A 14,214-nucleotide genomic window follows, 5' to 3' on the forward strand; every position below is an offset into this window, starting at 1 on the left:
TTTTCATTGTCCAAAAAACTTATTGTGGTTATCGTCCTTTCCTTTTGTCAGATTTTTATTAAAGTGTTTTATCTTAATATCACATCAGGATGACAGATTATGATTGCACCCTAATGATATTGGTGAAATTTAATCAAATGATCATCAAGTAGAAATGCGTTACAAAACATGGCATGTTCTTACACGATGACGTAAATCTAACCGTACAACGAGTTGTGGCAATGCACATGCATTCAGCTAGTGTTAGTAATTATAAGGGGGTGTGGATCTCACAACTGCAGCATGCAAACTTTTTTCTCTATAGCAATCACTGCCAAAAGGAATATTCATCCCTTCTTATTTGATCACAAATTGTCCATGTTTTTTTCCAGAAAGACTACCTTTTGTCCTCCTACGGTGTGAATTGTTCAACGGTACTTTTGCATTTCTTTTTTCACTATGTTTCGGGTCATGCCTCGAGGCTTGTTATATATTGTAAAATATTCAAAGTAGCAAGTATTTCAATTGAAACATAGTCCTCAGTAATCTCGTTTATTTCATTTGATAATCAATTGAACAAACTATGCTTATGTGGGTATTAAGATGACATGATCGTGTGTATCATGGTGGCACCAGCCTGTCGCAGATAGGTGTTGATTATTCATGGTGGCACGCATTTGGCTCACTTCAATGCTTGTTGTCGTCGCTAGATAGTCTACGGACCTGGATGTAATTTTTGTTACTTTTGGTGTTCTTTGTACCACGTGATAGTTGATGAATAGGTTGAAAGTTAAAAATAAAACATAACGAGGATTTCAAATGCACCATAGTCTTGGGTGAACTCCTTTATTTCATTTGAAAATCAATTGAACATACCATATGCTTGTGTGTGTATTAAGATGACATGATCGTGTGTATCATGGTGGTAGCAGCCTGTTGTCGCAGATAGGTGTTAATTATTCGTCGGCTACCTCTAGGATGTCGGGTTAAGACACTAGCTTAGAGCTGAGCCGTCGGGCATGGTGCTTAAGTGGCGATGCCAGTGACCATGGAGATTCCTGAAGCGCGGCCAAAACGGGCGACCTTGCAGTCGGTGGAGAAGATATCGGAGGTGACGTAGCTAGCTGTGCCGCCCATAATTGGCATGTTGGCGCTCACGCTGAGCTTGTTCACATAGTCGGCGCGGTAGGTCTGGCCGAGCACGCCGTGGACGTCGTCGGTGAGGCCGTGGAACTTGAACCCGATGTCGAAGTGAGCGAGGCTGTCGTCTTCAGTCACACCGTAGTTGTGGATGCGGGAGTCCTTCTGTGTGATGGGCACCACGTTGGCCAAGATGTCGAAAACTCCCTTGAGCTGGACCCTGATGCCGTTGGCCGCGGCATTCCTTGTGATGGTCAGCCCAGGCACGGTGGTGGACTGCCACTTGGCGTCGATGGCGGTGGGGATTTCAATGGGCATGTCATCGAAGGACAGCTCGAGGCGGTCGACATTGCTGTCCCACTTGACGGTCTTCTGGGCACCCATGTAGAGGCGATGGTCGGCGAAGCGGATGCCGAGGGCCTGGATCCAGGTGAAGTCGCGGCTCATGGCGGGGTTGCGCTTGCCGATGAAGTGGGCGTTGATGTGGAGATCGGCGTCGGAGACCACACAGAAGCTCTGGTCCTTTTTGCCGTGGAAGTAGAAGTTGTTGCCGTCGGCGCCCGTGAAGCGCGGGTCCCCGCAGGACACGCCGGGGTAGAAGTCGCAGACTTGTAAAGGAGGTTAAATAATTAATATCAGCATCTCAATCAATTAATATCGGCGAAGCCAGTGTGGATATATGCTTGCTTACTGCAGTATGTCTTGCAGCCTGGGCACATGACGACGCACTCGTTGGGGCAGCGCCTGTCGCAGGTGGCGACGCAGGGGCTGTTGCCGTCGGTGGTGTCGTCGCAGGAGAGCACCTGTTCCCTCCTCCCGAACTGCTTCGGGTGGATCACGCGGGAGTTCTTGGGCAGCCCCTTCTTCCCCTGGGCGGCGGCCGGCACGGCGGTGGCGCACAGGAACACCAGCACGGCGACCACACCCATGGTCAGTGCCCTCGCCATCGCGCTACCACGTGCGCAAACAGAGCTAGCCGACTAAGTGTGTGCGTGCGTGGCTGCTATAGCTAGCTATGCTAGCCCTGTGTGTTGATGAGATTGCTGGATGTGTTGCATTCATGGGGTTTTATAGGGGAGGGGGGTCGATGGTGTTGCGGAGGAGTGGCGGTGAAGCGAGAGTGCGTCGTGCAGTACCGGCTGCGCAGGAGACGGCCGGCCGGCGGGCGTGGTGAGGAAGGAAGCTGCTTATAGGCTCCGGCGCGCCGCTCCACGCCGCCTTGCATGCATGTATGCAGGGAACAAAATGATATCATGTGCTTGAGGCACAGTTTCCATTGTACCCGCCCCCCTGTATGTGGCTGCAGGGCGTCTGTGTTGGGGACGACGGCGACAGATCCTGACCGGCCGGCACGGGTACGTAAAGCGGGCGGCATGCGTGCATGTACAGCACCGTGTGTGGTGTCCATGCACAGCGGGCTTGGGCTAGGTAGTACGTCTTGCTTTGAGTACATGACACGCCACGTCCGAGAACAACACCACCTTTATCCTGGTCCACTTCTTGGCAATTTCTATTGCGGATGCATACAACAGAAGAGCAGAATCTGGATGCAATTCTTAAGGTAGCAGGAACCTGGACAGTTGACCATCGGATCGAGGCCAGCTTGCTAGAGTCTGATTAGGATGATCGATCAAAAGGTATAGTGTATACACATCATGCACCTTTCCCAAACTCCTAATCCAAGAGTCTTAATCAACTTGGGCCACGGGCGAAAGGGAAAACCTATATGTACTAGCTATCTCGGATGCATATACGTTAATAGAAAAAAGACCTAATGTGAAGCACATTAGTCCCCATTTGTAGCTGAACCGGCATTAATGTGACCATTAGTGTCGGTTCCAACGGCTAGGCGGGTGGCGATCATTAGTACCGGTTCGTGTCGAACCTTTAGTACCGGTTCGTGCCATGAACAGGTAGTAATGAGGTGGTGGCAGGCTTGTGTCAGGCTGAGGCCCCACTAGAACCTTTAGTACCGGTTCGTTATATGAACCGGGACTAAAGATGCACCTGTAGTCCCGGTTCGTATAACCAACCGGTACTAAAGGTCATCCTATATAAACCCCTTCATCGAGCCCGAGCGCTCTGATCTTCCCCTTTCCCCTCTCCTCTATTTTCTTCCTCTTCATCTCGAGCTCACACTCCGTTTTTGCCAAAATTTGTGAAGATTTGAAGGCACCCCATCCATCCAAGTGACCACGAAGGTTAGCAACTTTGTCCTTTCATCTCTCATTGCTAGATTAGCTCTTGAAATGCTCTATAAGTATAGTGATTTGTGGGTTTTATTTTGGGAGGAATTATATGTGGTAGTATTTGATTTATATGCAATTTGAGGTCAAAATAACTCTTAGTTTGCATATGTAGGTGTGGTTTACTTAGTGCCTTCCCGTCTCCGTCGTAACCACTGTCGATCGCCAGCACCGTCCCGTCGCCGGCACCATCTTGTGGTGAGCCTCTTGTTCTTATCTTTTTATATATAAAAAATCATGTTTGTGTGATTTAGATATATAGTTACTCGTATAATTATCTTACCCGTACGTTGTTTGTTATACATAGTGCCATGGTTTTGAGATCCGTCCCCGTCGGCCCTCGTCCGAGTTACGATTCAGATGTGGTACATTCTCTTTTATAACTATCTGTTGCATTTCATGTTTATGACAAATTATGCCCATCAAGTTGACATAGATATTTTTATATAGGAGCTATGTGAATCGGAAATTCCAACCGACCCTATTGTCGAGAGGTTAAATTTAGTTGAAAGAGAAAACAAGTATTTGAAATAAAATTTGAAAAGAATTGAGGGGGAGAAGATGGAATTGGAGGTGCATGTTGCCGATGTCGTCGATGATCACAAGATCAAGATGGAGAAAATGTGCTTGAAGATTAGAAAGATTAGAAAATATGTCATTGATAGTGAGGCTTGGTATCATTATGCTGTTGGATCAGTTGTTACCTTAGTTGCGATCTTGATCGCATTTGTTGTTGCATTTAAATGCTTTAGCTAGAGAGTTATTTGTACGTTTGTTTTATGAGAGTAAGTGTTGTATGAACTCTATGTACGAACTTGTATTAATTTGTTCTATTCGGTGCTGTGTAATGAAGATGAGCCGACAATAGGTGTACGATGACCGATGCTCTCCCCAGTTCGTTAATGGCGTGCAAACTTTTCTGCTTGCGGTTGAGGCGAACAAGCGTGCAGATGGTTTTATGTCTTGTCCATGTGTTGGCTATAAGAATGATCGGAATTACTCTAAGTCAAAAACCATTCACTGGCACATGTTTAAGTCTGGTTTCATGCCCCACTATAATGTTTGCACCAAGCACGGAGAAAGAGGGGTTATGATGGAAGACAATGAAGAAGAAGAGGACGACGACAACTATCCTGGCCATGGGTTTCCTGAATACAATGGTACAACAATGGGAGAAGAAGCTGAGCTGGTAATGCGGGAAGAAGCTGAAGAAGAGGCATCAGATGAGCCCGCTGATGATCTAGGTCAGGTCATTGCCGATGCAGAGAAACTGTGCAACTGAAAATGAGAAGAAGTTGCAGCGGATGTTAGAGGATCACAAGAAATTGTTCTACCTGAATTGCGAAGCTAACAAGAAAAAACTGGGCACCACACTAGAGTTGCTGCAATGGAAGGCAGAGAATGGTGTATCTGACAAGGGATTTGAAAAGTTGCTGATAATGTTAAATAAGATGCTTCCAAAGGACAATGAATTACCCGAGAGTACGTACGAAGCAAAGAAGACTGTCTGCCATCTAGGGTTAGAGGTGCAGAAGATACATGCATGCCCTAATGACTGCATCCTCTACCGCGATGAGTACAAGGATTTGAACGAGTGCCCAGTATGCGGTGCATTGCGCTATAAGATCAGCCGCGATGACCCTGGTGATGTTGAGGGCGAGCGCCCCAGGAAGAAGATTCCTGCCAAGGTGATGTGGTATGCTCCTATAATACCATGGTTGAAACATTTGTTCCTAAACAAAGAGCATGCCAAGGCGATGCGATGGCGCAGAGAAGACCATAAGAAAGACGGTAAGTTGAGAGTACCCGCTGACGGGTCGCAATAGAGAAAAATTGACAGAAAGTACAAGAAGGACTTTGCAGGTGACACAAGGAACATATGGTTTGGTCTAAGCACAGATGGCATTAATCCTTTTGGGGAGCAGAGCAGCAACCATAGCACCTGGCCTACGAGTCTATGTATGTATAACCTTCCTCCTTGGTTGTGCATGAAGCGAAAATTCATTATGATGCCAGTGCTCATACAAGGCTCTAAGCAACCCGGCAACGACATTGATGTGTACCTAAGGCCATTAGTTGAAGAACTGTTACAGCTGTGGAATGGAACAGGTGTACGTGTGTGGGATGAGCATAGACAGGAAGGATTTGACCTAAAGGCATTGCTCTTCGTGACCATCAATAATTGGCCTGCTCTCAGTAACCTTTCAGAACAGACAAGCAAGGGATATCACACATGCACACACTATTTGGATGATACCAACAGTATATATTTGAATAATTGTAAGAAGAATGTGTACCTGGGACATCGCCAATTTCTGTCGAGCACGCATCCCGTAAGAAAGGAATGCAAGCATTTCAAAGGTGAGGCGGAACACCGGACGAAGCCTCGCCACCGTACTGGTGCTGATGTACATGATATGGTCAAGGATTTGAAGGTTATCTTTGGAAAGGGTCCTAGCGGACAACCTGTTCCAAATGACGCCGACGGACACGCACCCATGTGGAAGAAGAAATCTATATTTTGGGACCTGCCCTATTGGAAAGACCTAGAGGTCCGCTCTGCAATCGACGTGATGCACGTGACGCAGAATCTTTGCGTGACCCTGCTTGGCTTCTTGGGTGTGTATGGGAAGACAGAAGATACACCAGAGGCACGGGAGGACCAGCAACGTATGCACGGAAAAGACGGCATACATCAGGTTCATGCCAACTACGCTCTTACCAAAGAAGAGAAGGAAATCTTCATTGAATGCATGCTCAGTATGAAGCGGTACCGTCTGGCTTCTTGTCGAATATAAAGGGAATAATAAATATGGTAGAGAAAAAGTTCCAGAACCTAAAGTATCATGACTGCCACGTGATTATGACGCAACTGCTTCCGGTTGCATTGAGGGGGCTTCTACTGGAAAACGTTCTATTAGCCATTGTGAAGCTATGTGCATTCCTCAATGAAATCTCTCAGAAGGTAAATGATCCAGAAATCATCCCAAGGTTAGAGAATGATTTGGTGCAATGTCTTGTCAGTTTCGAGTTGGTGTTCCCACCGTCCTTCTTCAACATCATGACTGATACGTCTCCGTCGTATCTACTTTTCCAAACACTTTTGCCCTTGTTTTTGACTCTAACTTGCATGATTTGAATGGAACTAACCTGGACTGACGCTGTTTTCAGCAGAATTGCCATGGTGTTATTTATGTGCAGAAACAAAAGTTCTCGGAATGAACTGAAACTTCACGGAACGTCTATTCAGAAATAATAAAAAATCCTTGCAAAAGATAAAGACCAGGGGGCCCACCACCTATCCACGAGGGTGGGGGCGCGCACTAGGGGGTAGGGCGCGCCCCCTAGAGCTCCTCCGACCTCAACTCCAACTCTATATATTTGGTTTCGGGGAGAAAAAAATCAGAGAGAAGGATTCATCACGTTTTATGATACGGAGCCTCCGCCAAGCCCTAAAACCTCTCGGGAGGGCTGATCTGGAGTCCGTTCGGGGCTCCACAGAGGGGAATCCGTCGCCATCATCATCATCATCATCAACGATCCTCCATCACCAATTTCATGATGCTCACCGCCGTGCGTGAGTAATTCCATCGTAGGCTTGCTGGACGGTGATGGGTTGGATGAGATTTATCATGTAATCGAGTTAGTTTTGTTAGGGTTTGATCCCTAGTATCCACTATGTTCTGAGATTGATGTTGCTATGACTTTGCTATGCTTAATGCTTGTCACTAGGGCCCGAGTGCCATGATTTCAGATCTGAACCTATTATGTTTTCATCAATATATGAGAGTTCTTGATCCTATCTTGCAAGTCTATAGTCACCTATTATGTGTGATGATCCGTTAACCCCGAAGTGACAATAATCAGGATATTACCGGTGATGACCGTAGTTTGAGGAGTTCATGTATTCACTATGTGTTAATGCTTTGGTCCGGTACTCTATTAGAAGGCCTTAATATCCCTTAATTTCCGTTAGGACCCTGCTGCCATGGGAGGGTAGGACAAAAGATGCCATGCAAGTTCTTTTTCATAAGCACGTATGACTATATTCGGAATACATGCCTACATTACATTGATGAATTGGAGCTAGTTTTGTGTCACCCTAGGTTATGACAGTTACATGATGAACCGCATCCGGCATAATTCTCCATCACTGATCCATTGCCTACGAGCTTTCCATATATTGTTCTTCGCTTATTTACTTTCCCGTTGCTATTGTTACAATCACTACAAAATACCAAAAACATTACTTTTGCTACCATTACCTTTTGCTACCGTTTCCACTACTATCATATTACTTTGCTACCAAACACTTTGTTGTAGATATTAAGTTTCCAGGTGTGGTTGAATTGACAACTCAGCTGCTAATACTTGAGAATATTGTTTGGCTCCCCTTGTGTCGAATCAATAAATTTGGGTTGAATACTCTACCCTCGAAAACTGTTGCGATCCCCTATACTTGTGGGTTATCAAGACTATTTTCTGGCGCCGTTGCCGGGGAGCATAGCTCTATTCTTTGAGTCACTTGGGATTTATATCTGCTTATCATTATGAAGAACTTGAGAGATCCAAAAACTAAGATTTATCCCTCAACTACAAGGGGAGGTAAGGAACTGCCATCTAGCTCTGCACTTGATTCATCTTCTGTTTTAAGTAAGCTTGCGACACCTAAACCTGCTTCTGCTATTGATTCCGATATGTCGCATGTTATGGATGATGCCACTTCTGCTATGCATGATACTTATGATGAAACTGCTTCTATGTTTGACACTACTGTGCCACTTGGTGAATTTCTCGATGAACAACTTGCTAGGGTTAGAGAGAAAGAAATTATTGAATCTGATAATATTGATGAAAGTGATGATGAAGACTTACCCGTTATTCCTAAGGGTTATGTTTTTGATAATGAAGCTTCATTAGCTATTTTAGCTTGCAAAGATAGTTATGAACTTAAGAGGTTATTAGCTAAATGGAATAAGCAATCTCTAAATGCTAGGATGAAACCTGACCCTGCTTTTGCCACTTCACCTATCTGTGTTACTGATAAGGATTATGAATTCTCTGTTGATCCTGATATAATTACTTTGGTTGAATCTGATCCTCTTCATGGATATGAATCTGAAACTGTTGTGGCACATCTTGTTGGGTTACGTAGTAATTTCAAAATTTTCCTACGCACACGCAAGATCATGGTGATGCATTGCAACGAGAGGGGAGAGTGTGATCTACGTACCCTTGTAGACCGACAGCGGAAGCGTTAGCACAACGTGGTTGATGTAGTCGTACGTCTTCACGGCCCGACCGATCAAGCACCGAAACTACGGCACCTCCGAGTTCTAGCACACGTTCAGCTCGATGACGATCCCCGGACTCCGATCCAGCAAAGTGTCGGGGAAGAGTTCCGTTAGCATGACGGCGTGGTGATGATCTTGATGTACTACCGTCGCAGGGCTTCGCCTAAGCACTGCTACAATATTATCGAGGATTATGGTGGAAGGGGGCACCGCACACGGCTAAGAATATGATCACGTGGATCAACTTGTGTGTCTATGGGGTGCCCCCTGCCCCCGTATATAAAGGAGTGGAGGAGGGGAGGGCCGGCCCTCTCTATGGCGCGCCCTAGGGGAATCCTACTCCCACCGGGAGTAGGATTCCCCCTTTCCTAGTCCAACTAGGAGTCCTTCCATGCAGTAGGAGTAGGAGACAAGGAAGGGGAAGAGGGAAGAGAAGGAAGGAGGGGGCGCAGCCCCTCCCCCTAGTTCAATTCGGACTAGGCCTTGGGGGGGGCCTGCCTCTCCCTCTCCCCTAAAGCCCAATAAGGCCCATATACTTCTTCTCCCGTATTCCCGTAACTCCCCGGTACTCCGAAAAATACCCGAACCACTCGGAACCTTTCCGATGTCCGAATATAGTCATCCAATATATCAATCTTTACGTCTCGACCATTTCAAGACTCCTCGTCATGTCCCTGATCTCATCCGGGACTCCGAACTCCTTCGGTACATCAAAACTCATAAACTCATAATATAACTGTCATCGAAACCTTAAGCGTGCGGACCCTACGGGTTCGAGAACAATGTAGACATGACCGAGACACGTCTCCGGTCAATAACCAATAGCGGAACCTGGATGCTCATATTGGCTCCTACATATTCTACGAAGATCTTTATTGGTCAGACCGCATAGCAACATACGTTGTTCCCTTTGTCATTGGTATGTTACTTGCCCGAGATTCGATCGTCGGTATCTCAATACCTAGTTCAATCTCGTTACCGACAAGTCTCTTTACTCGTTCCGTAATACATCATCTCGCAACTAACTCATTAGTTGCAATGCTTGGAAGGCTTATGTGATGTGCATTACCGAGAGGGCCCAGAGATACCTCTCCGACAATCGGAGTGACAAATCCTAATCTCGAAATACGCCAACCCAACATGTACCTTTGGAGACACCTGTAGAGCTCCTTTATAATCACCCAGTTACGTTATGACGTTTGGTAGCACACAAAGTGTTCCTCCGGCAAGCGGGAGTTGCATAATCTCATAGTCATAGGAACATGTATAAGTCATGAAGAAAGCAATAGCAACATACTAAACGATCGAGTGCTAAGCTAACGGAATGGGTCAAGTCAATCACATCATTCTCCTAATGATGTGATCCCATTAATCAAATAACAACTCTTTGTCTATGGTTAGGAAACATAACCATCTTTGATTAACGAGCTAGTCAAGTAGAGGCATACTAGTGACACTCTGTTTGTCTATGTATTCACACATGTATTATGTTTCCGGTTAATACAATTCTAGCATGAATAATAAACATTTATCATGAAATAAGGAAATAAATAATAAATTTATTATTGCCTCTAGGGCATATTTCTTTCAGTCTCCCACTTGCACTAGATTCAATAATCTAGTTCACATCGCCATGTGATATAACATCAATAGTTCACATCTTTATGTGGTTAACGCCCATAGTTCACATCGATATGTGACCAACACCCAAAGGGTTTACTAGAGTCAGTAATCCAGTTCACATTGCTATGTGATTAACACCCAAAGAGTACTAAGGTGTGATCATGTTTTGCCTGTGAGAGAAGTTTAGTCAACGGGTCTGCCATATTCAGATCCGTAAGTATTTTGCAATTTTCTATGTCTACAATGCTCTGTACGGAGCTACTTTAGCTAATTGTTCCCACTTTCAATATGTATCCAGATGAAGACTAAGAGTCATCCGGATCAGTGCCAAAACTTGTATCGACGTAACCCTTTTACGATGAACCTTTTGTCACCTCCATAATCGAGAAACATATCCTTATTCCACTAAGGATAATTTTGACCGCTGTCCAGTGATCTACTCCTAGATCACTATTGTACTCCCTTGCCAAAATTAGTGTAGGGTATACAATAGGTCTGGTACACAACATGGCATACTTTATAGAACCTATGGCCAAGGCATAGGGAATGACTTTTATTCTCATTCTATTTTCTGCCGTGGTCGGGCTTTGAGTCTTACTCAATTTCACACCTTGTAACACAGGCAAGAATTCTTTCTTTGACTGTTCCATTTTGAACTACTTCAAAATCTTGTCAAGGTATGTACTCATTGAAAAAAAAACTTATCAAGCGTCTTGATCTATCTCTATAGATCTTGATGCTCAATATGTAAGCAGCTTCACCGAGGTTTTCTTTGAAAAAAAATCCTTTCAAACACTCATTTATGCTTTGAAGAATAATTCTACATTATTTCCGATCAACAATATGTCATCCACATATACTTATCAGAAATGCTGTAGTGCTCCCACTCACTTTCTTGTAAATACAGGCTTCACCGCAAGTCTGTATAAAACTATATGCTTTGATCAACTTATCAAAGCGTATATTCCAACTCCGAGAGGCTTGCACCAGTCCATAAATGGATCGCTGGAGCTTGCACACTTTGTTAGCTCCCTTTGGATCGACAAAACCTTCCGGCTGCATCATATACAACTCTTCTTGCAGAAATCCATTCAGGAATGCAGTTTTGACATCCATTTGCCAAATTTCATAATCATAAAATGCGGCAATTGCTAACATGATTCAGACAGACTTAAGCATCGCTACGGGTGAGAAGGTCTCATCGTAGTCAATCCCTTGAACTTGCCGAAAACCTTTTGCGACAAGTCGAGCTTTGTAGACAGTAACATTACCGTCAGCGTCAGTCTTCTTCTTGAAGATCCATTTATTCTCAATTGCTTGCCGATCATTGGGCAAGTCAACCAAAGTCCATACTTTGTTCTCATACATGGATCCCATCTCAGATTTCATGGCTTCAAGCCATTTTGCGGAATCTGGGCTCACCATCGCTTCTTCATAGTTCGTAGGTTCATCATGATCTAGTAGCATGACTTCCAGAATAGGATTACCGTACCACTCTGGTGCGGATCTTACTCTGGTTGATCTACGAGGTTCAGTAGTATCTTGTTCTGAAGTTTCATGATCATTATCATTAGCTTCCTCACTAATTGGTGTAGGTGTCACAGAAACTGGTTTCTGTGATGTACTACTTTCCAATAAGGGAGCAGGTACAGTTACCTCGTCAAGTTATACTTTCCTCCCACTCACTTCTTTCGAGAGAAACTCCTTCTCTAGAAATTTTCCGAATTTAGCAACAAAAGTTTTGCCTTCGGATCTGTGATAGAAGGTGTATCCAATAGTTTCCTTTGGATATCCTATGAAGACACATTTCTCCGATTTGGGTTCGAGCTTATCAGGTTGAAGCTTCTTCACATAAGCATCGCAGCCCCAAACTTTCAAAAACGACAACTTTGGTTTCTTGCCAAACCACAGTTCATAAGGCGTCGTCTCAACGGATTTTGATGGTGTCCTATTTAACGTGAATGTGGCTGTCTGTAGAGCATATCCCCAAAACGATAGCGGTAAATCAGTAAGGACATCATAGACCGCACCATATCTAGTAAAGTACGATTACGACGTTCGGACACACCATTACGCTATGGTGTTCCAGGTGGCGTGAGTTGCGAAACTATTCCACATTGTTTCAAATGTACACCAAACTCGTAACGTAAATATTCTCCTCCACGATCATATCGTAGGAATTTTATTTTCTTTTTATGATGATTTTCAACTTCACTCTGAAATTCTTTGAACTTTTCAAATGTTTCAGACTTATGTTTCATTAAGTAGATATACCCATATCTGCTTAAGTCATCTGTGAAGGTGAGAAAATAACGATATCCACCACGAGCCTCAACATTCATCGGACCACATACATCTGTATGTATGATTTCCAACAAATCTGTTGCTCTCTCCATAGTACCGGAGAACGGTGTTTTTGTCATCTTACCCATAAGGCACGGTTCACAAGTACCAAGTGATTCATAATCAAGTGGTTCCAAAAGCCCATCAGTATGGAGTTTCTTCATGCGCTTTACACCGATATGACCCAAACGGCAGTGCCACAAATAAGTTGCACTATCATTATCAACTCTGCATCTTTTGGCTTCAACATTATGAATATGTGTAACACTACGATCGAGATCCAACGAACTATTTTCATTGGGTGTATGACCATCGAAGGTTTTATTCATGTAAACAGAACAACAATTATTCTCTGACTTTAATGAATAACCGTATTGCAATAAACATGATCAAATCATATTCATGCTCAACGCAAACACCAAATAACACTTATTTAGTTTCAACACTAATCCCGAAAGTATAGGGAGTATGCGATGATGATCATATCAATCTTGGAACTACTTCCAACACACATCGTCACCTCACCCTTTACTAGTTTCTGTTTATTCTGCAACTCCCGTTTTGAGTTACTACTCTTAGCAACTGAACCAATATCAAATGCCGTGGGGTTGCTATAAACACTAGTAAAGTACACATCAATAACACGTATATCCAATATACCTTTGTTTACCTTGCCATCCTTCTTATCCGCCAAACACTTGGGGCAGTTCCACTTCCAGTGACCAGTCCCTTTGCAGTAGAAGCACTTAGTCTCAGGCTTAGGATCAGACTTGGGCTTCTTCACTTGAGCAGCAACTTGCTTGCCGTTCTTCTTGAAGTTCCCATTCTTCCCTTTGCCCTTTTTATTGAAACTACTGGTCTTGTCAACCATCCACACTTGATGTTTTCTTGATTTATACCTTCGTTGATTTCAGCATCACGAAGAGCTTGGGAGTTGTTTCCGTTATCCCTTGCATATTATAGTTCATCACGAAGTTCTACTAACTTGGTGACGGTGACTAGAGAATTCTGTCAATCACTGTCTTATATGGAAGATTAACTCCCACTTGATTCAAGCGATTGTAGTACCCAGACAATCTGAGCACATGCTCACTAGTTGAGCGATTCTCCTCCATCTTTTTAGCTATAGAACTTGTTGGAAACTTCATATCTCTCAACTCGGGTATTTCCTTGAAGTATTAACTTCAACTCCTGGAACATCTCATATGGTCCATGACGTTCAAAACGTCTTTGAAGTCCCGATTCTATGCCGTTTAATCATGGTGCACTAAACTATCAAGTAGTCATCATGTTGAGCTAGCCAAACATTCATAACGTCTGCATCTTCTCCTGCAATAGGTTTGTCACCTAGCAGTGCATCAAGGACATAAGTCTTCTGTGCAGCAATGAGGATATACCTCAGATCACGGATCCAATCCGCATCATTCCTACTAACATCTTTCAACACAATTTTCTCTAGGAACATATCAAAAATAAAACAGGGGAGCTAAACGCGAGCTATTGATCTACAACATAGATATGCTAATACTACCAGGACTAAGTTCATGATAAATTTAAGTTCAATTAATCATATTACTTAAGAACTCCCA

General features: G+C 44.1%; 1 protein-coding gene across 1 annotated transcript; it reads right to left on the minus strand.

The window, feature by feature from the left end:
* Positions 1 to 798: 798 nt before the first annotated feature.
* LOC125549484 (uncharacterized) lies at positions 799 to 2,146 on the minus strand. The gene is made up of 2 exons (XM_048712891.2): positions 1,811 to 2,146; positions 799 to 1,727 (listed from the first exon to the last, which is right to left on the minus strand). The coding sequence occupies exons 1-2, from the start codon at positions 2,064 to 2,066 to the stop codon at positions 1,006 to 1,008; spliced, it is 978 nt and encodes a 325-aa protein (XP_048568848.1). The 5' UTR covers positions 2,067 to 2,146; the 3' UTR covers positions 799 to 1,005.
* Positions 2,147 to 14,214: the final 12,068 nt, after the last annotated feature.

Source organism: Triticum urartu, chromosome 3A (assembly GCF_056163025.1).
Source record: "Triticum urartu cultivar PI428250 chromosome 3A, HENAU_Tu73, whole genome shotgun sequence".
NCBI lineage: Eukaryota > Viridiplantae > Streptophyta > Magnoliopsida > Poales > Poaceae > Triticum > Triticum urartu.

Coding starts and splice junctions, on each gene's coding strand:
- LOC125549484 (XM_048712891.2), bottom strand. CDS start 2,066: ATGGCGAGGGCACTGACCATGGGTGTGGTCGCCGTGCTGGTGTTCCTG. Junction 1,728..1,810: donor AGGCTGCAAGACATACTGCA/GTAAGCAAGCAT, acceptor CTCCTTTACAAG/TCTGCGACTTCTACCCCGGC.